The 27,534-nt window shown below is 41.4% G+C and overlaps 1 protein-coding gene across 3 annotated transcripts in view; it reads right to left on the bottom strand.

Annotated features, from left to right (window-relative positions):
- Nucleotides 1–313: 313 nt before the first annotated feature.
- Nucleotides 314–27,534, bottom strand: part of LOC110953873 (transcription initiation factor TFIID subunit 4-like) — a 98,318-nt gene continuing 71,097 nt past the window's right edge. For all 3 annotated transcript variants that reach the window (XM_022198112.2, XM_022198273.2, XM_022198197.2), the window contains 2 exons: nt 26,975–27,097; nt 314–2,621 (listed from right to left, as the gene is read on the bottom strand). In XM_022198112.2, the coding sequence (XP_022053804.1) occupies nt 2,448–2,621; nt 26,975–27,097 (297 nt within the window). In that variant the 3' untranslated portion in view covers nt 314–2,447. The remainder of the gene's footprint in view (nt 2,622–26,974; nt 27,098–27,534) is intronic.

Raw genomic sequence — 27,534 nt, 5'->3', positions numbered from 1 at the left:
CTTTTCATAGTTGAGCAGCAGCGCTTGGCTCAGTTTGTTCTTAGCATGTGCAATGTTAGAAATGGAAATGAAGCAGGCTGAATTAGCAGTTGACTTTGGCATAAAAAAAATGTCTTGCAAAAACATAACATGCCTTAGCTTTCCCTTTAAAGAGTAAAGGAGTAACAGGAGGAAGCAAGATGCTTGGATAGTAAGTCATTTTAGACTCCAATTTACATTTTTTTAAATTCCTGTTAAGACTTCTATTCCCAGACATTTTAAAGTGTGGCTGTGAGGGTAAAATGAAAGAAGAAGCGGACAAAATCAGCATCTGTTTAGTTTAGTAAACAGCTTATTTATTCCTTTACAAAATAGGTACAAATACATAAGTATTGTTTTTTTCACACAAACAGGAAATTTTCAAGATATGTACAAGAGTTTACCAAAAATAACGTGGTTCTAATAAACACATAGTTTTGTAAACAATATTTACAAATCATCCTTACATTGAAATGTTATTTCCCCATCTGTTTACATCAGGAATACTGTCCTAATATTTTGGCTAAAAAGCTGCTGTAGTAGTAGTAGTAGTAGTAGAAATGTCCTCCTGTGAAACTACCAGAAACCATAGAAATCATTAATAAAATCATCTGAAAGAACCACAATAGGTATTGTTGTGCTTGTTTTTAAAACATGGTATTTTGGAGATAAAGTTCATGAAAATGTGTTAAGCATAAAAGCCAATCTAAAAAAAACAAACAAAAAAAACAAATATATTAATTGTTAAAAATAATTGTCTTTTGACAGTAACTGGCAATACCATTTACTACTTAAAAGAGTAATTTCTTTGCTATAATACAGTAACAGCTTTTAGTTGTCAGATAAAATAGATTAAAAAAAAGTGCTGTCAAAATGTACAATGCACAACAACTGTTTCAACTGTCACCCATATTTAAATAAATTTCAATATGACAAGAAAAGCTGCATAGAGGCCAAGATATTTAGTTAAATAGAAAAAAAACAAACAAAAACCCAGAATGGACAATTTTACATAATACAATAAGGATTTAAAAAAATAAAATAAAAAAATGACAAGGCGAAAAAGCAAGACGACATATAAAAAGCAGGTGTTTTGTCCCATAGCTCTCTTCAGTTGGCAATACAAAGAGAGACAAAACAAAGTGGGATCAGTTTTAGGCTGGAATCATTGAACCGTTTCCTTCCACAGTTAAACATGACTTTACAGCTGTGATGTTTAATTTTGAATCAAAATACAAACAAGCAGAAGTGCTGCGCACTAAAACGCTTCATGGATTACCTTTGTCATTCAGTCCTTATCAAAGTGTGGGTGGTGATGGTAGTGTTGTTGCTCCAGGGGCCCCCTTGAGAACAGTTGAAATGTGTTTTTTTTCTAACTTCAGTAATGTGCAGATGGTAGAATGAGAGTGAGAGATAAAGGAATGTCTGTTTTCTTTCTCCCCAGACACCAACCCACCTAGAACATCACCAAAACTTACCTTCTAAAACTGGCATTATACTGTAGGACACAAGTTACAACTAGTTATAAAAACAATGTTCACATTTTGTGTGGTGAAAAAAAAAGAGTAAAAAATGACTCACTCAACGAGGGTGACCTATTGGAAGCTAGTGTCACATAGTGCGGACCGTGGTTGTGTTAAATGAGCTCTGCAGAAGGGTCAGGAGGAGTCTGCCTCATAACAATACTCTACAGAATAAACTGTCTAAATTTGACTCTTTCAAAGCACACGGTTTTACAAAACATCAGGTTTCTTAATATTGACACATGGATTATTCCTTTTTCTTACAAAGCTTACATGTGATAAAAATATACATGCTGTCAAATAATTCAAAAAGAACTATTTACACGTACAATGAAGAAATTTGAACACAATGCTGATATTTGGAATCTGAATATTTCAAACTGACGTGTTGGTCTAGAAATCTGCAAAGATTATCAAGTTCAGCTGGACTACATTCATTGAACTATGACAAATAGCTCATGAAGAATACTGTCGGCTGCATCAAGGTGTGGACATAATTATCTTAGCCAAAGTAATGCCTATTTTTGGGTTGTTCATTGAAGCTTCTGCCAATAAATATCTACCCAGGATACACGGAGCAAGTTCTGGGTCAAGTGCTGTGGCATAAACACATTGTTCCTCGAACAAATCCAACTTCAACAAAAGAATATGATATGGCCTTTAAACTGAATGATCTAACTACACACCGCGAAGCTAAACGGAGAAGACATGGAACAACAGTTTTATTTTTTGTCTTGTTTTTTTTTCCCCTATCTCTCTCTGTCTCTCTTGTTATTAAAAGCTACATCAAACATCACTACAGTACATATGGAGACACCGAGCTGAAACATTAGACCTGATCTGAAGGCACGTGGCTGGGAAAGAGGAGGAGGAGGAGGTTGAGGTGGGCGCTGAGCGGAGCAGAGGCTACTTGAGCAGGGCACGGTAAAGGAGGAGGGAGTGGGCGGTCTCTCTCTCCTGCTCCATGTAGAAAATTAAGTCCCTGAGGTTGACGCGAGTGATGCGTTGCCGCGTGTACTGGCGTGATGAGGTGGACGGGGCAGAGGAGCTGGCCGGGGAGCCCGCCGTGCTGCCGGAAACCTGGAGAAAAAAAGGAAGGACCAAGGGTGAGATGGAGAGACTCATACAAGATTTGTTGACTCTTTCTGTAGTTGTCAAATGATATGTATTTTCATATCAAACATCTGTCATTTTTTCATGTAAACCTGGATATATTAAGAAAATGAAGTTGCTGTTGTCATGTAAAATGAAGAAGAAGTATTTAAGATTGTGTACTATTTGTAGGTCAGCAATTATATTTAAGTAACCTGGTCACAATGACCATGTTAACTACTTTGTTCAGAATGTCAGATTTCCTTCAGTTGTACCTTTCAGTTAAAGCAGATGACAACGGATGGAGGCTTGTTCATCTAAATCAACATGCAGGCATTGTTTAGCTGTTATAAATATGTTTGTGCCTCAAGTCTCCAGAAGAACATTGCTTACTAGCAGCAATGTGACAGCAGGAAACGTGGTAAGAATGTCAGAGATCAAAATGTTGTTTCACTGATCAATCAAGGAATCTCTGTATGTCTGTCTGTCTGTCCTTTGCTTTCCTTGGCAATCATGGATCTAATCTACATAACCTTTAAGAGATGCATTGGTGGGGTCCCACTAAGGTGCAGTGTTGAATTTGAAGTCATTTGAATGACCAGTTTAGTCAGTTCTCTGTTATAAATTTCACAATCTGGTGTGCAGGTAAATGCATGCTCCCTGCCCCTGAGGGCTGACAAACAATTTCTCACCATGTGGCAACTGAAGTGACTGCAAACCTCTCCTTCTTAATATCCCACGCTTCAAGATGCAGTTGGATCATTCCAAATGGCTATTGCACTAGTTCTAATCAATGAGGTGGTTTCTAAGCATCACATCATGGCTGGACTGAAGTTTTTAGGGCAGCATTTCATTGCACTCCAAACTGTTTTGCAGAAGGTAGTTGCTAGAGGTATGGGCCCGTACCCGTAGCCTGTGGCCTACGGATACGGCACTTTCCATTTGCCAATCAGATACGCGAGATCTGGTCACGTGACTCCCGGTAGACGCTAGAGGTACGGACCCGTAGCATCAGTACTACAGGTACGGACCCTAAACCTGACCCTAACACGAAGCCTAACCCTAACCTTTGCTTACCTTTCAACAGTTTGCAGTGGTTAGCAGCTTCTTGACTCGCGAGACTCACATACGGGTCCGTATCTGTCTGGCAAATGGAAAGTGCCGTATCCGCAGGCCACAGGCTACGGGTACGGGTCCGTATCTGTAGACACTACCTTTGCAGAAACTGGATCAATTGGATCCAAAGTGTGATCTGTCAGACCAAAAATTACCACACCATCAGAAGATTAATATCTTCGTCATTGTTCACGGAGAGATAGAAAAGTAACTTCGCAACACAGATGAAGAACTGGCTAAATCATAATACCAGATTCCAATCAGCAGAAGTGGCGTCTCAAAAGCACTTCTAGGAGGAGGCGGACACAGAGCTGGAGACATACTAAGAGGATGATGGGAAAAAAACAGTCCTATTTATTGTTGAAGCCAACTTTGGATTTCTGACAGTGGCAGAAGGAAGTATGTAAGGAGACCAACAGAGTGAATGATATAGCAGTATGGCAAATCCACAGCAAAACATGGTGCTAGGAATAATCCAGTCTGGGGGTACTTTGTCTAATCTGAAGGTGGACATTTGCAGTGAATCGATTCCACCCTGACAAAGGAGAAGTTCTACTTGTTCCACTCCATTCTCTGGTTTGCATCTTTATGGAGTAGGATTCATACTACAGCAGGATAATGAGCACAAACACACCTTAAAGCTATGAAGAACTTCTTGAACACCAAACAGGACCAAAGAAGAGTGCTACTTGTCAGGGACTTTCCTTCATGGTCACCTGACCTCAGGCCCATCGATCACATGTGAAGACCGACAAAGCCAAACATTCCTGACAGCACAAGCAGCTCTTGTAACATTGTTACATCATGCTAAGATTAAATGTGTTACCAGGTTCTGCACAAACATGGGGAGTCCATGCAGACTGAGTGCTGCTGTCATTAAAACGAAAGGAGGGCCAACCAAATACTAATAATTCTGAAATTCACCTACCTAATAGAGGTCTGTATAGTCTTTTAACATACAACAGCAAAACTAACTTAACCTATTACTAGTTCGTTTTCAGCAATATCAAAAGTCCAAGTATTGGACAAAAGAAACTAAAGCTGCTTTTCCATGCTTTGCATATGAGGAGTTGCTTTTCCTCACAAAATGAGAAAGGATCGGCTAAATGTTATCGACACACTTCACATAAGGCAACAGAAGGAGTCCTCAATGCTCTCTTTGTTGTAATAAAATTTTAAGAAGATGTTGGTTTGTTCACCACTTTAGTCCAGACTGAAAAATCTCAAAAGCAGCTTGACGGGTTGCTACAAAATTTTGAACAGGCATTGTTGTGTGCCTCCGAATGAGTCCAGAAGATGATGGTTATCCTTTGACTCGATCTTTAATGCAACCATTAGATAGACTTCAATGGTTCTGAGTTAAATATCTGTCTGTATTATCTATTGGATGGAGTGTCATACATTTGGTGCAAACATTAACGGTCTCCAAAGGATGAATTGGAATTAAGCTTGATGAGCCTGTATCTTTATATTTCTCACCACCATCGATACTTTTGTTTAATGACCAAAGACGTGGAAAACTAAAACCATTCCCATCAGAAGTCTAAACTGTGCTTTGGAGAGGTGGTAACTGTCATGACAGCGAGCTAAAATACTAAACTAAGATGGTAAACATGGGAAACATTATACCTTCTTCACATCTGGATGTTAGTAATTCCATTTTGTGCATGTTAGCCTGTTGATTTTAGGCCCAGCACTGCTTTGAGCTAGTAGCTAAGTGCAGCCTCAGAGAGCAGCCAGTATGCCTGAAGACTCATATTTTTGTTTCTGTCCAATTCCAAAGTTCTTCCAGACATGGATATGACGAAACTGAGTTTCCATACTTTTCCAGAGCTGTGCGGGAATCTAGCAGTTAACGAGAGACAGAAGGGAATATTTCAGCTTTGAGCTTTGAGCTGGCAAATGCAGTCGATTAAATCAACAGTGGCCATCAATACTGCTAAAGTGACCTCGCAGTGTCTAATTCTAACTCCAACCCCCACTGTCCTAAGGCCTTTGCTGAAAAACCCAAGTGCTCAAACTTCACTTTATTTGTAATGATGTACTTGTATGTATTTTGTCTACAAGCTTTTATATGATCTGAAAAATAAAATATTTGTGCTCTTTATCAGAAACATTCAATGATGGCATTTTTTTTCTTTAACACGTGTGTTTTACTGTTTCGTTTTTCTGGGAATGGGACCTCAGTTTTCTTTAGGGATGAGAAAAGATCTTTGTCTGTGTGTCGCAGTCGAAGGGATAGTTTCCATGGTGAAACAAAACAGTGTTCAAAAGCAAGCAATACTCTGTATCGCATTCACTAAATGATGTAATCTTTGCTGAATGGCAAACACATTGACAGTATCAATAGTAAGGAATGTTGTGGCCTCTAAGCGAGTCTACACCTCCAATTAAGAAAAATAATCCTCTTGCAGAGCATGAATGAGATCAAAAAGACGCACTAATAACGTCCAGATCTTCAGGTGCAGACGAGTTCTCTAAAAAAAATTAAACAAGAGGAACATGAGGCTGAGAAAAACACTGGCGACATGTTCCCAACAGCCAGGGAAGCCATCGTTTTAATTTAAGTGTGTTTTATGACTCTTTACATGGCCCGGAATATGAACAGATTTTCCCTCTAAATAAACAACACTGCTGACATAGATCTGAGCTGACGTCCCACTCTGAAATGGAGCCCTTGTTGTTTGTATTTGATCCAGGAAAAATGAGAACGATAAAAAGACAGAGGGAGTGTATACAGAGGCTGATACAAATCAAGAGATGCATTTACATTTGGAAATGAGAAACACTGGGAAACAAATCCAGCAAGTGCCCACTTGAACCCAGGCAGAGAGAAATAAGACAGACATTTCAGTCAGGAACACCCTCTCACAATTACATTGATTGCACCACTCTGTAAATACACAATACAGACAGGGCCTTAATTGCAAACATATGATGGGTATGAATTTACAAGAACCAAACCAAAGTCCCTCCAGCTCCCGCCCCTTCATATGCTTGTGTTTGTGTACACTGTATGACGATGCCTTGTATCAGATTTCCTTCAGTACACTCTCTGACCCTTGGACGCTGGATGATGAGTGAGGCTAGCCAGACCAGCGTTCCTGCCAGCTTACCTCACCCACATCTATCGTCTCTGGGTCGCTGGTTGAGGGGCAAGAGGGTCTCGCCAGCTCCTCGACGCCCTGGGGCACATCAAACCCTCCCTTGAGGGAGGAACCCTGGCCTAATCAGGTCAATCATAGCTGACCACATGTGAAAGATGGGCCTGCCTACTGCCATGCCAATTACTGCCACTCACAAGTAAGCCTGGCGACAGGGCCACAGATTTTACCAATCAAAGCCATCCATCCACCTGGACGGATGGGCAGTCGTAGCCACAGGCAGGCAGTCGGTGCAGGGGGTTGGTGCTGTGGCAGCAATGGCTGATGGTAGGAAGGAGGGAGACAGCAAGTATAGCCTAACACCGCTGCCCAGGTAGTGCTGCAGCTCCCAGAATACTTCATTCCCTTCAGGGACAAGGGCAGCCTCATGTGATCGAAATACAGGCAGAAAGGTCAGTGCTCGTCCAGGAATTCACTCAGCACAGCCTCACCTCTTCCCTCTGTCTTTATATGCCCTCCACATAAAGAATGCCAACAACCCAAACACCAGCATGTTGTTGTCAGTATCTATGGAGACCGATCCCTCTCGCCAGTACACGCAGGAAATCATGTTGTGGAGGAGGAACAGGGGATGGGCGGGGTAAACACACCGACGCTAAACAAAGCAGATGGTTGAGTGTCAGTTAAAAAGGAAAGTGAGACATCAACGACCACGCTGTCCTTGTCGCCAGCAATTACACAGTAATTGTGTTTGAAATGCAATAAAAAAAAAAAAAGCAACAAAATGGCAGGCTTTGTAAGGTCATGGTGGATGAAAAAGAAAATGTGAGGAGAAGAGAAAAAGCAGGAGAGCAGAGTCACAAAGAGAGAGAGAGGGTTAGAGCAAAAAGGAAAGTCTCAAAATCAGCTTGGCCAAGAAAGATCCATGAGGCAAAAAACAGCATCTGTCATTTTATCTGTGATGGGTGCTCGGAGGCATTATGTCATATGACATATCCATCGTACAGAACGCGCAGGGATACTTCGATACATCTCTTCAGACATTTGACTTGTTTGGAGCTGGGGACAGAGAAAAACACAGAGAGAGTGCAGGGGATAAAACCTGAGGAGAGAAGAGAGGAGAAGAGAGGAGAAGAGAGGAGAAGAGAAGAGAAGAGAAGAGAAGAGAAGAGAAGAGAAGAGAAGAGAAGAGAAGAGAAGAGAAGAGAAGAGAAGAGAAGAGAAGAGAAGAGAAGAGAAGAGAAGAGAGGTTTTAAAGCTCGCCTAATCAGGCCTCTTTCCTGGCTCCGGTCTTCAGCGACATTCTGTTGACACACATGACAACGTGCCAATGGGCCAAACACATTATTTTACACTATTTCACTCGCTGTGGTTTCCGGTGTGTGCATGCACAAAACAGCAGTAGCAGCGACTGTGCTTTGTGTAGCTGACAGTTCATATGATACAGTATGTGAAAAATAACGCACAGAATAAAAGACAGACTGAATTAAGCATAAAAATGCAGGATCAATTCCATACGTTCTTGTATTGTGACATAACAATAAGAGAGGAAAAAAAGAAATTTCAGTCGATTTAGGTTAAAAAATAATACAGCTATGTATCAACAGCATTGCTCTCATTGCACATTGTATCCAAACAAATATATTTGAAAAGGCTGCTATTATTCAGAACCTGACTGACGCACTTTGCATCCAAATCCACATCCCTTCTTTTTGGTCGAATTGCTCTCGAAGTATTTATTGCAGTGAGATGCAGCACATAATAATACTACTTGCTTGTCAGTGCGACAACGATTTGTGGAAAAAAGCTGAATTTGCATCTTTTAATCATACTTACACATTGCATACAACTCTGTATCCACCTCAAAACCTATTAGTATCAATTAAACTACTAATGAATTTATGATTGCATAGATTTAGAACACATATCAAGAGAAAGGGCAGAACCTGAGTTTTCTAATGATGCTTGTCGCATGTTTGCCTGTCACAAAGCACTCTGTCGCACTATGAAGACAGATCAGACTTCTGCATTTTCACACCACTGCCTCTTGGCTTAAGTCCTGAAAATTTTAAGTGTAGCTTTCCCAGTTTCATTAAATTATAGGTAATGACAGAAAAAAGTATTAATGGAAATGTTAAAAAAACGCACAAGACCAAAAACTGTTAATATAGTTCATATCAAAAATGTGTATTTTTACAATTGGTAATACACTCTTTTGACCATAAAATCATTTTTTAAACTGTATTTAAATGAGCAAAAAGTCATTACTGTACAGATATTTGACATTACTTGAAGAAGAAAATATGTATATTAAGGATTGAAAAATGGTGGATATTGTTTTACTGTTATTTTAGAGATGATCAGTTGTTTTGTTAAATTACAGATGATGTCTCGAAAAATCACTGGAAAAAGTATTAACTTACATGTTGTTCCTTCACAATGTGTGACTGCAAACTTACAGTTTTTCTGTATTTTAATCTGCTTATGATAATCAATATTTTTTAAATATATTTGTCATTATTTTAACCCTTTTTCATTTTAATGTTTTAGAACTTTACACAATTCCAACATTATTTTAACAGTTTTTTTTACTAGCATCCTTCCTGCCAGATTTTTGCATTTTTATGGGATTATATTTACAGTGTACCCTCTCTGTTGATAGTAGGTGTTTCTCTGTGTTCCAAAGCGTTGTTGAGTAATCTGAGTAAACATTGGGCAGACATTACATCCTACTAAGTTTAAAACTGAGCAAAGCTGTAGATGCAGAATGCAATGTCTGCAGATTTAATTTTAACGACTAAGCTGTCACGTTTGGACTTTTGTTCATCGTAAATGATAATTAAAGTGCACAAAAAGGCTAAATATTTCAATAGAAAAAGGTCATGCTTTCATGTATACCACCAATTTTCACCTCAACCTTGAGGAAACTAAAACGAATTCCAAATTTTCTAAATTTTCTTTTGATTTATAATGTATGTTTTCACTCTTTTCTTCTCACTCTCTTCCTTTGTTTTTGACTCCAGTTGTGCAGTGGAAGGAGCAGTGCTTGTAGGTGTCCACAGTCTGAATTTACATTCAGTTCTTTATTGTTTAAGAAAGGGAACAGGGGTGGAGCTGCAGCGGTGGTGGGTTTCTTGCTGATCTGTGGCTTTGAACCCTGAGTGGCACCTATGCCTTGATGCCGGAGCCAATATTGGATTTGGCCCAGGTCACACCTTAGGGCGGTGGGTTAATGGCCCACTTTGCCAGGCACACAGAGCTGCTCGGCCCTGCACAGTCCAACCTGCTGCCTCAGCACTCTGCTCCTCACGGCAGAAGTTGTAGACAGGGGCTGCATGGTGAGAGAGGCTGTGCTATATGTACCGGTATGTGACAACACACCAGCTAACATACTGTGTTAAGCAGAACTGCAACATGGGGGAAAACATTGCTCAGCATTCATGTTGACGGATAAAGAGTAGCCCCATGTTGGTTGGGAGATAGATAAGCTGTGCATGATGCAACGTTACTCTATTGTTGTTATTACTTTGATGCTGAAAAATCTGTTTAAACTCTGATGTCTATGCTTCAGGCAAGGAGGACATATATAGCTCAAGAGAGACAGACTGTTGACAAGCTAAACAAAGAAGCGAAGCAAAAGCTGAACCAGGTGGTGTTTTTTTAAAGTTAAAGCCAGGGTGGAAATTAACAACAGCCACTATTCAAATATTGATGGAATTTGGTCTCTGATCCCGGCCACCCTGACAGGGAGGTCATGATATGGTGATCCAGTTGTAATTGTAAGTGCATTCGGGGGGTAGATCCTTTAAAGTGACTTGCAGGTGCTCCTGATGGGCCTCCTCTCATTATGGTTACCTGACTGACTGACAAACCAGCATGCCGGCTGACTGATGGTCGAGCTGAAGAGCTGGCTGTTTGGCTGACTGGCTGAGGGCCTGACTGACTCACTGACTGACTAATTTACTGACTGAAGGACTGACTGACTGACTGCCTGGTTGACTGACTATGTGCCAGGAACCAAAGCTTTCCCACATGTTCTCCTCCATGCTGCATTTCAGTTGGGGAACGCTGCCTCGTCCCTTCACAGTGTTTACAGTGTGTAGCCCAGCCGTGGGAGTGCAGCCCCGCTTCATCTCCAACTCGGCCTGAAACGCCTCTCCTAAGGCCGCCATTAATCAGCAACAGAGACTTTCTCTCCCTCTCTCGCCTCTCCTTTTTCTCGCTCCTCTACGCCCACAGACATGCTGGATGAGGCCATTTTGAAAGAGTTAACAGATGTCGGCTGATTCGCCCCGGGCTTTCTGACATTGCCCGAGTGATGTATTTGATGTGGAGTTTATTCAGCTCTAATAAACGTATAAAGAATTAGAATAATAATTCACAGATGTACATACCCAGATTATATGCCGGAGCCCCTCTTTGAAGCAGACAAGGCAGCCAAGATTAACAGAACCAGGGGAGAGGATGAAAAGGGTTTTGGTTCAGTCCTCCGATAATCACAGAGGTCAGAATGGACTAATACCACAGCTTTATGTTCATGCACTGACACAGATGGCCTTTGTTCCTATCACAGGTTCATTTTCTCTGGAAAAACCTAAACAAGAGACTGCCATTGTCACTGTGCTTTCAAAAAACGGAGGTGAGTGAAACACATTTGCTGTATCACTTTCTTCTTGTCTCATACAGGCTTTTGTTAATTTGTTATTTTGTGAACAGCAGTACAAAAAAAACTGAAAGAAAAAAGGGGGAAAACACAAAGAGAGAGGAGTGAGGGCTAGCATTCTGATCATGGCACAAAAAATGAGGGAATTACTTTCAAAACAAACAACTTCCATTTGCTTCACAACTAAACAACAACAAATCTCAAAAATGGCCAGTTGCAGAGCATCTTAATACCCACATAAACCATAAAAACAGCTACACAGCTCCATGGCAATGCATAGCAACCGTGCAGAATTTCAGTCAAGGAGAAAGAAGGCAAAAAAACACCTTATTACTTCTAACTCCTGCAAGCCATTTTGGTCTCCAAAGGTTTTAGAGCGCCGCAGGCCATGTGTCTGCAGTGTTTCGGGAAATGACTTGCCTTCGCACGAACACTGCTATGTTCTGCAGCACTGCTGCCCCCAGCATCCCCGCTCAATTTCTGTTTAACCCCTTCCTGCCTTCCCTCACACTGACTCACTGCAACAGAGAGCTCACACCCAGCACAATACTGTCACATTGTTCAGCCTCCGACAAACCAAGGCAAATCAGACCAGCTTTTTCACGAGCTAACACATTAACTCCACGTCTAATTTGGCTACTTAAGCATGTGATGGCTCTTAACGAACACGGTGCAGGAAAGGCGTAAGGTTATACGAGGAAGAGAAAGATGGAGGAAAAAGCCCCTGCTCCATTCCACTTGATCTACTACAATGTGCGACACAGTTTGCACACTTGAGTGTGTATCAACGGCGGATTAAATCTGCAAACTCGTTGACACAACACATAATTAAAACATCTTGCTCGAGGTCAGGAATTTTCTAATTAGTAGTGTACTGACAAAGCTGCAATTCCATCGCCCTGAGTTTCAAAGTCCACAGGTTACTGCTAAGATGAAAGCCGACCCTGGAGCACTATTCTGCAGGGCTGCTCATACAATTCCTCAGAAGACAGTCACAGGGTCACCAAGCTAAACAGTGTGCTGCACCCGGAACCTTGCTTCCAAACAAAGAACTTCAAACTTTCCTGCCTGGAAACACAATCTTGCTTTTGTTTCCCCTCTCTCTCTCTCTTTCTTTTCAACCTGAGAGAAACAAAAGATTGTGTGAAGGCAACCAGAGGAAGAAACCATAACATTGTTTTTAATCTGTTTAATTAAAATGCTCTAAGCCTGGCTAGCTGAGCAACTTGTTAAATACTACAAAGGCTTTATTAGGTGAGTCTTTGTAGCTTAAGTTAGCAACAACATTTAGGATTGTGGGGTAATAACATGTTGTTTGCATATTGACTATTATTATCTATTAGATAATCAGAAAGTCCTATTGTCCACAATCACAATGGTACACCAGCAGAGCGGCAGCTAATATAACAGCAATCCAGATGGTGATTTTGTTGTTGTTGTGATTGCTGAATCAGATTTATTCATCTGAAGACTGTGACCCAATCAATAACCCACCAAGCAACGTGTTCAGCGTTTTCCTTCTCAGATATTTTCCATACAGAGAGAGAGAGCAAGTAGGGAAGTGCTAACAGCTTGCCTGATAACCTGGACAATTAACACGGGCCAAGTATCTTTGACTACATAAAGTATCAGAAGTAGAACTTTTTCAACATTAAATATTCAAGGCGTTTCATATATAAAATGAACCCAATTAGAGTTAAAATAGGAGAAGTGTAATGAGTCTCTAGTCAGAATGCTTGTCTTCAGAACTACTCGCTAATGAGCCCTTGTTGGTTTTACACACTTTACTTTCAATGGTGTGGCACTGTCATTTCTGCTGGTTTTTAATTTTTAATTCAAGTTGAATGAGAGGGTGGTGACTGAGTTAATAATCAAGGCACCGGGGTGTTTTGCAGCCGATGGATAGCTGGGAGAAGTTGCCAAATGAGGCTTGTGGTCCACCCTTTGATGTCTTTGCGAAACGTTGCAAATAGGAACAACCAGTTAACAAAAGCCTATCAGTTCAGAGTGGTATCGAACGTAAATGACCACACTAAGGGGAACGCATCCTGCAAATGGCCTAATTAGGGAAAAGAGTAGGCTAGCAGAATAGCATGGCAGTGAACAACACAGGGACAGGCGAACAGACACCGACTCGAGAACGAGATAAGACACAGAAAGGCAGCACGGTGGATCCCACTGCTCTGCAGATATGTGCTGTATTCTGAGCTGTCAGTCTTCACATAAATCCTCATATGAGCAGTGACACATTTCACTTACAAGAAAAGGAACGCACCGAGGGGCCACAGTAGATATGCAGATGGAAGAGATTAGAAAGCACATTTACGGCAGAGGTTCACACTATGAATTGGCCCTTGATCTCAAATTGACATTAATGGGGCCATTTTTGACATCATTTAGCCATCACAGACTCAGCTCCAGTGCCGCTGACACTGGTCCCTATGCACCTGCTGTGGCGCCTGCTAAGTACGAGGAGCAGGAAAACGCCTGTCTGAAGAGCAGGTCTGATTAAAATCCAGGCTCTTCTGGGGAAAGAGTGCAGCTTCATGTTTTATATAGATGGCCCAGAAAGACAAATCAAAACTTTAATAGAGTGTCTCTGTGAACATATGTGACCCCCAGTGTCATTGCTTTTTATCCAGCAAGCTGCCAGGGTGAGAAGCTGACAGGAGTTCTTACAGCTATTCAGAAACAAATGGCTTCACCATTCTGGGCATTTATGATGTTAATGCAACTTTAATATAAATACCCTACTTACACAATTACTTCTACAAGTTCTGCTGATAAGCGGAGAACTCTAGTGATTCCACAACATGGCACATTTGGCACTTCAATGTCAAAATTAAAGTCGTATAATATTCTGTCAGTTACGAATCCGGATGGGTTGGGTAGAAGGTGCAAATGACAGGCAGCATTGCAAAATTTGGACTCAGTTATGTAGTTCCTCATTATGGTTTTGCTGGCACTTTCCTGGAGGCCTCATTCCTCCCATTAGATTCCTCTTCCACAGGCCCAGAAGGCTTCCTTCCTACCTGCACAGCATTTTGGCAACCTGCTTTATTATACCACGTACAACAGCATCCTTTTCCAAGCAGCTGTGTGTGTGTGTGTATATAGCGCTTATCTACATATTGACTTGGTTTAAATCCACACCCTTGTCTGCCATAATAATTACACATCTTGTAAAAGGAAGCACTCAATTCTTCCTGCACCTGAGGCGGGCAGCTGCAGGAGTTGCCCATCGGCGCCCAGCAAACACACCTCCAGCGCTGCCTGGTATCCAAACAGCTTCAGCATACACCCAGAGCCATTGCCTTCCATGGTGAAATGGCGCCTTTTCTATTACATTCCAACTGAACAGAAAACGCCAACGCAAGCACGGGTAAATGTGTTTCTATGTACTGCAGGAACAAAGCAGTTGGGATAGGTCGAACAGGTAATAAAGACAGCAGGGGCCTGTTTTATAGTTGTCAACGAGTCAGACCACACACACATAACTGCACACACCTCAATACAAAAATGTACGCAAACACACAACAAAGCAGTGGTGTGTAGTGACACAGGCCAGCCCAGGAGGTATGTTTACATTCTGTGGCTCTCTGGACCTTGGTGTACCGTATGTGCATATGAAAAATCTTCCAAAAGGCCAAGCAGGTCTTTTTCAGCCAAACCGCATCTCATTGCTCAGAGTTGCCATGACATGTAATCAGAACGCTGATGCGGGTGATAGAGGCCATATCCAGCTATTCACAACTCCCCCAAAGTTCTATCAGTGGAGGGCATTCATTAGTCCAACAAATACATAATTTATGCAATCTAAAAAATACATGTGATCATGAATCACAATGGAAATGAGAGACACAGAAACATTGAGGTTCACTAGTGATGCCAATTCTTTGTTTCAAGAAAAGCGAATAGAGGTCAAGTGTTGCCAAATATGTCCAACCACAACATCTTTGTTCTGCTGCTTAGCAGCAAAACCAGAGTCAGACCTGGTGACACTCTGCTTCAAAGCAGCAGAAATCTATGATTATTATAGCTGTTTTTTTACTCAGACTACACTGCTGTTTTTCTAGGATTCTACTTCTTCTATCTATGTGATAGTGCTGTACACTGAGAGGCAGGTTTTTTTTAACGGGGTTGTATGCAGTAATTATCCATAGTCAGTGTGTTAGCTATAGTGGATGGTAGCGGCCATGCCCCTAATTTGAAGAAGAAGACAGGCATACTGAGTCCTGTCTCCTGAAAATTATCTTTCTGTTGCATCCTTAATTATGTTTTAAAGGCAAGCATTGTCTCTCAGATTGCATTTGTTGGTGACATATCACAGATATGCCTCTAATCAAAATATTTCTGCCATTATTTCTGTCCAACCATCAGTCAACCCGTCATGAATTACACAAAGCAGGACTTGTTTCCTTGTTAATGCAGAAAATCAAGGAGAAGCTTTAAATATGGTGTAAAAGGATGTACTTTAACCTACACCATGACACTTCTTTAAACATAACCAAACAGCTTTGGTGCCTAAACCTAAAAGCAAGTGAAAAAAAAACTTAAGTCTAAATATAAAATGGTACCACATGGGACACAAACCTCAGTCTCCTGGGCGACAGTCCTGCATCGGACCGCAAGATAAATTGTTGAAAATGCTCTAAAAATAGCATGCACTAAAGCTGATGCAGATTTTTTTTTAGCTGGAGATTTTTTTAGGTGATTAAAATATGTTTTGCTGCTGACCTTGTCTCACAGTGGTACATTGCTTTGTGTATGCGGTGATACTTCTGTCTCCTTCTCCAAATTGGGGGCATGCTGAGCATCCACTGTAGTTCCTGACTATGTGTGACTACCTCAAAACATTTGTTTGGCTCTTTAACTGTAACAAACTACCAGGTGGACAGCATATAATTTTTAATTGTGTTTGTAAAAACATATTCAGGAATGTTGGGTGACAGTAGGTTAGACTGCACGCTAACTGATATGAACAAAAGACCAATGGAAGCACGCAGTTCCAGAAACACAGGCAAAACAGCACATGAACCAATAGCCTTTATCCTCTCTCCATTCAGGACTGATAACATCCATGTGCATGGTGATGTCTGAATTCTGCTGAGATTATTTGTCAAAAATGCCTGAATTTCACAGTTAATTGGCCTCCCTAATTAGCACAGGATGTCTAATTCCCATTGCAGTCAGTGTGCTAAATGGTAAAGCTTTAGCAAGCGGATGCTATTCCTTTTGGTTTGAGCAGAGAGACTCCCTGTGCAAGCCGAGCTACACTGTACATTACACACTCAATGATCGATTCTAAATCTTAATTAGGGAAACGACAAACAAGCAAGGGGACTTAATGAACTGTGTACCTTGTCAAACAGCTGGCTGATTATATTTATTGAGATATATGTTAAATTTAATGATTTGGGCAATTAACTGTAGACCTCCTCTGTAATCTCTGAGGGACAGAAAGGGGCCAGGGAGGCGAGCACCAGGGCCACAGACCTAATGGAAAGCAGCTGACAAATATTTGTCATCCCCAGAGTGCTGAAACAGGCATCAGCGGCTCAGAAGACCTTGTGCTCAGAAATAAAGATGTCATACAAATTTCACTCCCTCGTGTGCTTCAATCCCAGTCACTCGTGCTCCTGGTTAACACAGCTCTGATTGTGTAATAAGACATGTTTCAGGCATTCTCAGCTTTGCCGGGACCTCATTTCATCTAATGATGTGAGATGTTCTGCAAAAACAATACAGAGACATAACAAAAGATATCTAAAAGTGGGCACCGTCTTTATTATCAGTGTCGTTTTTTTCATGGCCATCCATTTCTAACTTTTTTTCTAAATTGGTCAAATGGAAAGCAGTGAAAAGCGAGGAAAAAAAAATTAAGCTGAGCCGAAAAGTGCGACTTGGATTTAATATTTTATAATTGCCAAGGGACATTCTAAGATCAATGAATTTTTGCCCGGGACGCACATCAGAAAGAGATGTACTTCAGTCTTTTTAGGGAACATTGGTCTATTTAATTCCAGTGTCTGATGCATGTGAAATATGCCTTCCATGGCCTCCTTCTTCTTCCCCAGGCACTGCTGCAGGCAGACATTACCACTTTTAATGGGCCGCCATGAGAAGAGGCAAGTCAGCCAATAACCCATCCTCTCTAATGGATCGCCTTGTTTGTTCTCTTTCGCCATTTTCTGAAGCTAATTTTAGATGTACTGTTTTCCCGTTAAAAGACAAAATAGAGGACACTGTATCACAACAATATTCGAACAAAAACAATGAAATAAATGGTCCTTAGAATGAAGGACACAAAGGGAATTGTAATAGATGCGACATTCATTTGCATGGACCATCTCTGTCATGCAAAGTAGCTGGTGGTTGGTCCAGGTTATGAGGGGTAGTTCATGTGTAACTGGAAGCCAAAACAGGGCCTCTCTCAGTGGGAGCCTAAGAGAAAAAGGCACTTCTGGGGCCTGTTGTAAAAAGCTCAGAGAGCTGAATAATGGGGGCAGTTAACAGCAGTGGCTTTTAGGGGTGGGAATGATCAACTCCTTGACTGGTTTATCACTGGTTGCTGATCCAGTAAACAACACATTCACTTGTCATGTCTCAAGTTAACCACAATAGTCAAAAAAGCCCACCTGACTTATTCCCTCCCACAAAAAAAATAAAAGTTTAAATTTCAGTTGAAGATGCACCTCTTTTTTGCACCCCAAGTGCAGGTAATTACTTCACACTTGCAAATTTCAATAAGTCATATGAGTACTTAATAATGAGGTAGTATTTTTACCATAAAAATTACAATTACTATAAAAGTGCAATGACAAAGCTATTTCAGGGCTTGCACTGTTGTGCAAGCCCTGAAATAGCTTTGTTTTTTCTATGACTAGGGGAGTAAAATCCACATCAATCCACCACACAGTTAAGCTGATGAGAGACACTGGGCAGACACTGCTGGTCCAAATATCCATCAAATATGTGTGGTGCAGCTGAACACTGAAATGCTTTACAACATGCTGATAACGTGCTTTTCTTTTCCTGTTTTTATTTTTTTGCTGTCATGCATGTTCAAGTAAGATGCTTTCTGTGATGTGATGGTGGCCGGAAATTGAACCCTTTGGCTCCAGCATACCGAGATGACAACTAAACCTCATATTATCAAAAACCAACAATGCTATCAAGACTGCTTCTATGATTTTTGCTGGGTTGTCTACAGACACTTTCTCTCACTTCTCCACTGTTTGCTGCAAAGTTTCTGTTCTCTCCCACAGCTAGCATTAGCATACTTCTTCAACTCTGCATTATCTTTCGTCATTTTATCAAATTGCTTGTGCTAAAAAACATTTTCACACAGACATAATGTTGGCATGGAGAATTATTGGGTGGATATGACAGAAGTTTCATAAATTACAAGAACAAATACATTAACCAGCGTGGACAGAGTAACCAATACTGGTAGCAGTATTATTGACTACTTTTCTTGAATAGGGGTCTTTCCAATGCATTGTTTTTGCATGTCAGTGGCACTTTGCACGCCATCAGGGGTTCATTACATTTCCCACATACACTATTAAATATAAGAACATGTACTACAAAAGTATGTGTGTGCAAACTGTTAGAGATCAGCTATAACACAGTGAATGTAAAGATGGTGCTCAATTATTCAGCAATAAGCTAAATGCAGCAAGGAGTTGCTTACAGGATGCATTATGTACACCTCCACAATGAAAAGTCCTGAATCAGATTCTGGGAAAGTCAAACTACTCTCTATGTTGGCATTTCTGCCATCTAGCTGCAGTATTTTGCCTACTCTGTAGATATTACCCCTGCTTCTCCTCCCTATTTGGTATTCTTCTGCCCCCCTACCAGCATCTTCTTACTCTCCCCAGGATCAAACCTTGACAGCTGACAATGGAGCTGACATAAAACTTATAGTCAAAGGAAAACAAACTCAAATACATAGTGACAATAAAATGCTTCCATGTAATGCCAGTGCTGGGCTGCACAAAGCAATCAGGGTGAAACGTAACAACATCGCAGGAGGTCCTATAAATAACGACAGTAAGTCACACAAAGGCACAGGAGTTTCTTAAGTGAGCCATAACAAAAAGAACTCTCTGGTCTCTCCAGGGCTCCACCATGTAAGTTTCAGAGGCTCTGTGTTGACAACTTCATTAGCAGCTCTTGCGCTCTAAAATTCTCGAGTCGTTTGACAACATTATCACATGTTAGGAATAAGAAACTGGAGGCCCAGAGTCTCCATCTCCTCCAGGATGGAGGAAACACAAGCAGTCACAGAATGGCAAAGCAGCGATCGAGGCGTTTTTCTCTGCCTATCCCTGTGAGTGGTGAAGGCGTAGGATGAGGAGAGTGGGTTTGCACAGTGCGGTATAGCACAGCATGGGGCCCACGATGTTAGGCTGTCCCCATGTCCCTGGCCAGCAGGCTAGCTAGAGAGCCAGCCATTATTGGTCCGCCTCCATAGCAGCGAGGCGGAGGGGGGAAAAAATGCAGCAAATTTCATTCTTCAGAAATTTAATTATATCAAGATTAACAAGGGAGGTAATTAATTTCTTTAAGATGGGTATCTTTTAAGTGCCTGGGGCTCAACTTTGTTGTCAAAACTGTATATTTAACCATTATTTCAGGGCAAAGTTTTAAAGGCAGAAATGAGAGGGATCGCTACTTTGCCATGAATATGGATATATAAGAGCTTATCTAAATAAGGAGATTACAGTGTTAACACTATTTGTGTACATGTATAAATGTAAGGTCTATTGAGGAATTATTCAAAAAAGAAGCAACACATTGTTTAAAATAATTAGTTGAATGTATATTCATAAGGCAGAATACAATAATCTGAGGACTGTTTTTAGCTTCAACTGAACCCTCCGACTGGGTGTAGATAAGTGGAATATGTGAAACACAAGGCCATCCAGAACTTCTACCTCTCCAAGTCATTAAGGCAGCCCTTCAACAGCACAAACACAACCTCGATTGTTTTTGATTATTTTCAGGAAAGAGTGCTGAAAGGAAAAGATGTGTGATACTCTCATATGAGTAAAATATAATTTTCATCAAACTTCTCTGTAAGATCAGAGTGCTTAAATTGTACGACAGAGCCAAAAGTGGCCCCGAACCTGTTCCCAGAGGTTAAGTTTATAAATGAGATAACCCATTTTCCTTTTAACAACCTGCATAAAAAGGTTTGCAAATGCTCTCCGAAGCATAAAAATCTTTCATAAAGAAGCAGAGAAATGTCAGTCTAAGTGACACACAAAACTGACTGGTTAAAGGAGGAAGATAGAGACATAAAAACAAACAGGCAATTTGGAGATCTTTTCAAATACAACCACACTGAAGTGTCTACTCCATCATGTCTAAGAGGATGATGGAACAGGCAGAAAAGAAGATGAACTGTTTTTAAACTGCCCGTTATCTCTATGAGAAAAACATGCTTGCTAGCGTGTTGGTTTTTACACCACTTTGGTCCAGACTGTCTCAACTACTATTCAATAGACTACCATTAAATGCACAGCAGACATTCATCGTCTCCTGTTTAGTCCTAAACCTTTGATGATGTCCTGATTTTCTCTCCAGCATTACCATAAAGCTGACATGCTTTCTAGTTTCTAGAGCAATGACAACTGATGCTTTGGTACAGTCATTCATGGTGCCCAAAGGAGGAATCTCAGTGACTTCTGTGATCTCATGACTTCCTGTCGCTCTCTCAGAGGCCAAAACTTTTACTCATTTCGTGAAATATTTCAACATCTACTAGATGGATGTGTACAAAATTTTGTGCAGGTATTAAAACCAAAGTAAAAACCAAAGTGGCGTCTAGAGGCAGACACTTCATGACTTTGGTGATCCAATTTCTTTTTTAAACATTTTATTTTTCCCAACACAAAACACCAGCCTAACTTATGTCATTCTCATATCATTCCATGCTTGTTAGCAATGTTAACATGGCAATAAACTAAAAGTAAGATGGCAAACATTATAAACATATCTGCACATGGAAATTCACTAGGGAAATAAATAGGAGTAGAAAAAATATTCCACATAATTGAAGAAAAAACAAATACATTTATCTTTTCATGCTAATGCTATAGCTGCATTCTAAATGTTTTAACCCAAGGTACATAGTGCAAAAACCACTGATGGGTACCACAGTGCTCTGCATTGTGTAGGGGAAGGGAAAGTTGGCAAAGTGCACTGTGTTAAAGCTCTAAGAACGCATGGCATCCAGCCAAGGAACCCCTGTAACCATTCCGAAGACTCAACTCTGTCTCCTTTGTGTCCTCACTGAAAATACAGAATTGCCTTGAGACGTAAAGTCAAACTAACATTACAATCTTCTTGACATTATGAAACCAATAGCAGCCTCTCCGTGCCCTCTTTAATCATATTTATGTAGTATGTAGAGAGAAGGAACTCACACAGGAATCCTTAAGCTTCACTGCATCCTGATATAAGTCATGCTAAAGTCACTGCATTCTACTTCAGATCCCACTCCGAATTACTTAAGTGGTAAAATAAATTTTAAAAATGCTACAGCTAATCAGGGGTTAATGTCAATGCACCCAGTGGATTTAACAGAAGCCTCCATACGGTTAAGAGCAAAAGAGCTCCATGTGATTAAGAAAACTAAAAAAAGAGGTTAAGTTAGCTGTCTTTTCCATTAAAAACATCTATGTTTGTGTGTGTGGTTTGGACATGGAGCAGAGCAAAATGAGAGTAAGAGAAGTGGGGATGCTGTGGTGGTACAAAACAGAAGGAAGCTGTAGTCAGTACATTATATTTGCTCATTACTGCCACTACTCCTACACCAGCAAGCGGGCATGACTTTTTAACCAAATACTAACCCCGATGGACTCTTGGCAGAGGAGAGAGAAAGATGGAGAGGAAAAGGAGACGAGGAGGAGGAGCGAGTGATTTCCTTCTCGCTGTCCCTTCCACTAGTATTCAGCTGGCCTGTCTCCTTCTTAACCAAACAGCCTGGTTGGTCCCAGTCCTCCGAGTCCTCACAACCCCCCCTGCAGCTCCGGAACCCTCGTACTCTCTGAGCTTCCTGTTTGTCTGGTTGAAGACCTGGCCATTTTTACTCCCAGGCGGCACATTGGGAGGGTCGCAGGAGGAGGAGGAGGAGTACGCGAAGGAGAAAAGCACAAGAGAGAAGGACAGAGGGGAGGTTGGCGGGGAGAAGGCAAAGGGAGAGACACTGAACACTCCCGAGTTGGGATTGATTTACTTCATTAACCGAGATTACAAGTTTAACTTACAAACCAGAGGTCAAAATTTCTCATTAACAAGGGGACCGTGGAGAACCTCGGGGCTTGGAGACCACTCTTATTACTGACTACACATTTCAATCTGTCTTTGATGTTCCATGTCTGCCTTTCTACCCCCTCTTTCCCCCTCCTATTTTTTGGCAGCGAGGTTGATTTTAATTGTAGCTATAGAACAGAGCATAGTTTGCCTGTAAGCCAGCCTCCACATCTGTAGTGAGTGCAGCTTTAGTGATATTGGGTGCAGTCCATAGCTTGGGGCTAATTTTAATGGTCCCCCCCCTCCCTCCTTCATTGGAGACTCAGATTGTTTTCCACGTGATTCCTGTTAATTTAGCTGGAGGAAAGGGCATCAGTTTTCCTTGTGCTTTTCCCCCCTCTCTCCCCATGCCTCTCACTCTATTGCCTCACTCCTTCTTTCTGATCTACAGCCTCAAAGAAAGAAGGTGAAATGAATTCAAATGGAAAAATAGACTGTGCTCACTATTAAATCGCTCGCCTACCTTTGTCCCTTGCATTGCGCCTGGTCGAGACAGATAGGAGAAAGCCAGTGTGGCTGTACAAACTGGGGCAATTTAGCTGCTATTGTTGCTTTTACGTCAACAAACAAAGCTCTTCCTTTGATGTGATAAATGGCCTAAGTGCCTGGATGATAACTCTGAGCTCGTAAATGTGTCAAGGATGTTTCAAAGCTCTGAGCATGTTTAACACTGCAGGACATTGTGCGTCGAGGCACATTTTACATCGCAGAGCCTTCAATGCTAACCTTAGATGTACAGAGGAGCCTCTATCTGTCTCTCATATGGCAAAACAGGAGCCACACAATTCAGACGAGATTCACCAAATGGGAGGAGGCGAGATCACAACACACAAAAATCAATGGGGGGGGAAATGAAACAGTAAAGTCTTCAAATAATGTGAAATGTGTGAAAGGACAGAATATGGAGGGTGTGATGGAATAATCATTATGAATAAAGCTGTATTTGACAGCCTTTCTCCTTTCTCTGATTCACAGAGCTAAAATCTGTCTGTAGCTCCTCTGCATATGACACACAAATGTCGGTGTGGTTGGAGAGGAGCATAAAACTGAATATACAGTCCTCCTCTGTCTGAGCTGTTGCTCTTTCCTATAGTGTTCAGTTTAAGCAACACTATATAGATGCTGACAGAAGAATTTTTAAAAAATCATCTAGTTGGAATGATCATTTATAAATTATACATAATTCTGGTGCCTAAAAAGAAACCGTACACTAGTAATTAAGACATTCTTCCTCCAATAACTCCACATTTTTTAATCGGCCACTACAGTACTACTGTCTGCATCTTGGAGCGAATATCTACAGAGCAAAGGTCATTGAAGCCTTGTTCACGTTTCTATCCACCTTCAGCTGCCCTTTGTCACTTCACTTCACTCCTCCACCCTGTTCATGGTAGCTCACCCTTGAACTTTTGTGCCGAACTTAAAAAGCCCGCATGTGCTGGGTTAGAGCTGTTGGATTGGGACAACTGAGCCGGAGGGAGAGTTGGGGTGTGTGCGCCTGTGCGGCCCCTGCCTGTGCAGTGACCCACCGCTGGGGCCACAGCAGGCCCTCCACCAGCGAGCCGGCCAGCAGCCCCAGCCATTGGCTCCTTGGAACTAATCCACCCTGAGGAGCCCTGTAAGACCCCCTTTGTTCCCTCCTGCAGACTAGATCAGGCTGGAGACAGACACTCCAGTCTTGACTGGCTATCAGTTTCACAGCCCGTGGCGATCCACATCCAGGCACAGGCCCAAGTCCGGCCAAGCCACCATCAAATTAAAGGTGGGTGAATGGGGGGATGGGTTGGAGGGGATATGGAGAGAAATTGTGTCACCTGAATTCCGTCACAGTCCGAACGAGGTGGAAAGGTGGTCTGACGAGGGAAAGAACAAGCAGGAGGGAAGGAATATTGAAGAGGAGGATTTCAACAGGAGCTCTGCCTCTCAGTGAACAGAACAGGATCTCAACAAGGCCATTATCTGGCTCCTAATTTGAGCTCTGGCACAGCACTGAAGGGCTGCCTTTGTCTGGGATTAATGCGGAAAGCTCAGGATGCGATGTCAGAGGGAAATAATCAGCGTGGGCCCTTCATAACGTTGGCTGCTTGTGCTCCTGGCCAGGGCCCCCCGGCTCATTTCTGTGGAGATGAAATCTATGACAAGCCCCTCAGTGAAGCTAAGAGCAGGCAACAGTCCAGTAACACCCACAGGCCTCCAGGCATCCTGTGACCCCCTTAGAAAAGTCACATTCACTTTGCTCTGGAGAAGGGAAAGAGAACGCCGCCGGCGCTTCCAGCCCATGTGAAATGAAGAAATGTGAGGAGGTGAAAACGAAGTGAAAATAAGTTAAGATTCCTCCTCCGCCCTCTCTGCAATCACACCAGAGGAGGGGCACGCTGTGACTTCACTTCATTATGCCTTCTAATTAAACATATACAGGACATTAAAAGAGGGACAAAAAAAGAAAAAAGACAACAACTCGACCATAATGTATATTCATGTTTATGTTGTGTAACAGCATTTGGGAAAGCAGTTTTGGAGAGCAGCTTTTTTCTGAATGCAGCAGAAGGTCGCGGGCTAATACCCATCAGGGTAAAACATTCTGAAAGAGGTTGGCACTGTACTCAAGGACCAGAAGTAATGCTTTTATTTTGTTATTTATGCTTTTTTACCGGGTGCATTACTATGCTCCTCTGCAGCATACTGCTGCTAAGCGAAGGATGTGAAGATGCAACTCGATAAGCAGGTTATTAAAATGACCAATTGACATTCAAAATTCAGGCTTATTTTAGATTCATCATATTTACAGATGAATATGAGGAATTTAAATGTTTCCCCTGCTGCCTAAAGGAAAATGTGACTTGGTACAGCAACTGTGCATGACTTCATGTATAACCCTGTGCTGGAGAAATATGATACTAAAGCCGATGCTTATGGAACCTCGAACAGGAGACATTTCTTTGTAATAACACAGTTGGACTTAATTAAAAACAGACTAGGCAAGTCACATGGAAGCATGTCACCACGCTCCCTGTAACATACACACATAATTTCTTACATCTATGTCACGTTTGTTAACTTAGATTGTGGAAAGTGATGTTCCAGACATATATTCTTGAACAATGCTCAAGCTTGAGTTTAAGTGGCTCTTAATACTAAAGTAAAAGGAGATCTACAAAGAATTGTGTTGACAAAACAAACCTGCTACCTGGTGGCAACACACAGGTATCTGTTCATGACCCCAATCAGTGATTCAGATTTGATCATCTTCATTCACGTATTAGATGAATATAAAGAGAACAGCTTTCTCCAATCGATCAGTACACTGTACAGCTCTTTCACTAAAAAACTTCAGTTGTGCAGACAGACAACCAGCTCAGTTCTGTGGAAGTAAGGATGCCAAACTGGAACCAAATTCCCACTTGTGTTAACTACAATGACGCATTCAACTAAAGATTATTGATTAATTGTCCCAGGGGCAAGAAACTTCCATTTTAATGCCAGAAAACTTAAATCATTACCAAATGTCAAGATGATGGCTGCCACAAACGCTGACCTACATTCTGTAAAAAGTCTGACTTGACAACAGTACGGTGATTGGATTCAGCAGAATATCTTGCCTTAGTAATAATAACTAAAACTTCTCTAAAAGCAGTTTAGGTGCTCCAACAATCTGACCAGGAGCTGCTGCTGGAAACCACTACATTACCTGCAGTTATTTATTTCTGTCTCTTACTCACTGTTTTGCAGATTGATATGCAGTGACTCACTTTTACCATCGAGCAGCCCTCCAAAGTTTGAACAGTCGGGGACGACAGGATCATGAAAATTAGCATCGAAGGCTGCCTACTCAAAAAATTGAACAAAAAAAAATGTTTTTTTAAAGATAACTCTTGATGATAGTACTTAGAAGTAGAGGGAAGAGAAATCAGATCAGTCAGATAAAGCAATCATTAGTTAGATCAATATATCGTGATCACAAATGAATCCTGTGCTGCTTGTTCTCTAAACTACCAGAAAGAGTCGATTATAATCTGTGAAATCAGATGTTCCTGCTTTGGAAGTATTCTCTTTTTTGTTATAAGCATTTATAGCTAAGTTGCTAACATTGGTAATGGACAAAGAATTCTGACAATAAATCCAGTTCTTACCTCGGTCCCTGATGGTGTGGCCCCTGGTGAATCCATTTTACGTTTTTTGCGGGGTCCAATGGCGGCTAGTGCTGTAAGGTTGGCATCTCGCTGTCTCATCTGGGCCAGCTCTTGTTGTTGCATCTGGTGAAGTCAGAACAAAAAGGTTAGAAATTAAGCCTCCACTCTCCACAATATGTGGTGTTGTATAGGCATGAACTGTATATGCTAGGGCCAGTAAGCATGTCATGTGTAAAGTATCACTATGCACCAGTGACCCAAAACCTTGTCATTTTTAATTATATCTACAAGCCTGTGATACAGAACTGCTTTTCATAAACTCAGTTCAGTACGGACTGAACTCAGAAGTCGCACCATGTGGGCCTGAACAATCTTTCAAAAAATATTGTCAGAATCACAATATGACCAAGTGCAATATCCAAACCACAGGAGCTGCAATTTCTTGATGAAGGAAAATGTGTTACAGCATACATTATCATCACAAATGAAGCATTGTGGTGCTACAGAGATGACTCGGCTGATCATACACTCCAGACATAAGGGAACAAGCCTGTTTGGGA

This window comes from Acanthochromis polyacanthus, chromosome 2 (assembly GCF_021347895.1).
Source record: "Acanthochromis polyacanthus isolate Apoly-LR-REF ecotype Palm Island chromosome 2, KAUST_Apoly_ChrSc, whole genome shotgun sequence".
Lineage (NCBI taxonomy): Eukaryota > Metazoa > Chordata > Actinopteri > Pomacentridae > Acanthochromis > Acanthochromis polyacanthus.
The sequence above is the reverse complement of the archived record's forward strand: the minus strand, read 5'-3'. Positions and strand labels throughout refer to the sequence as shown.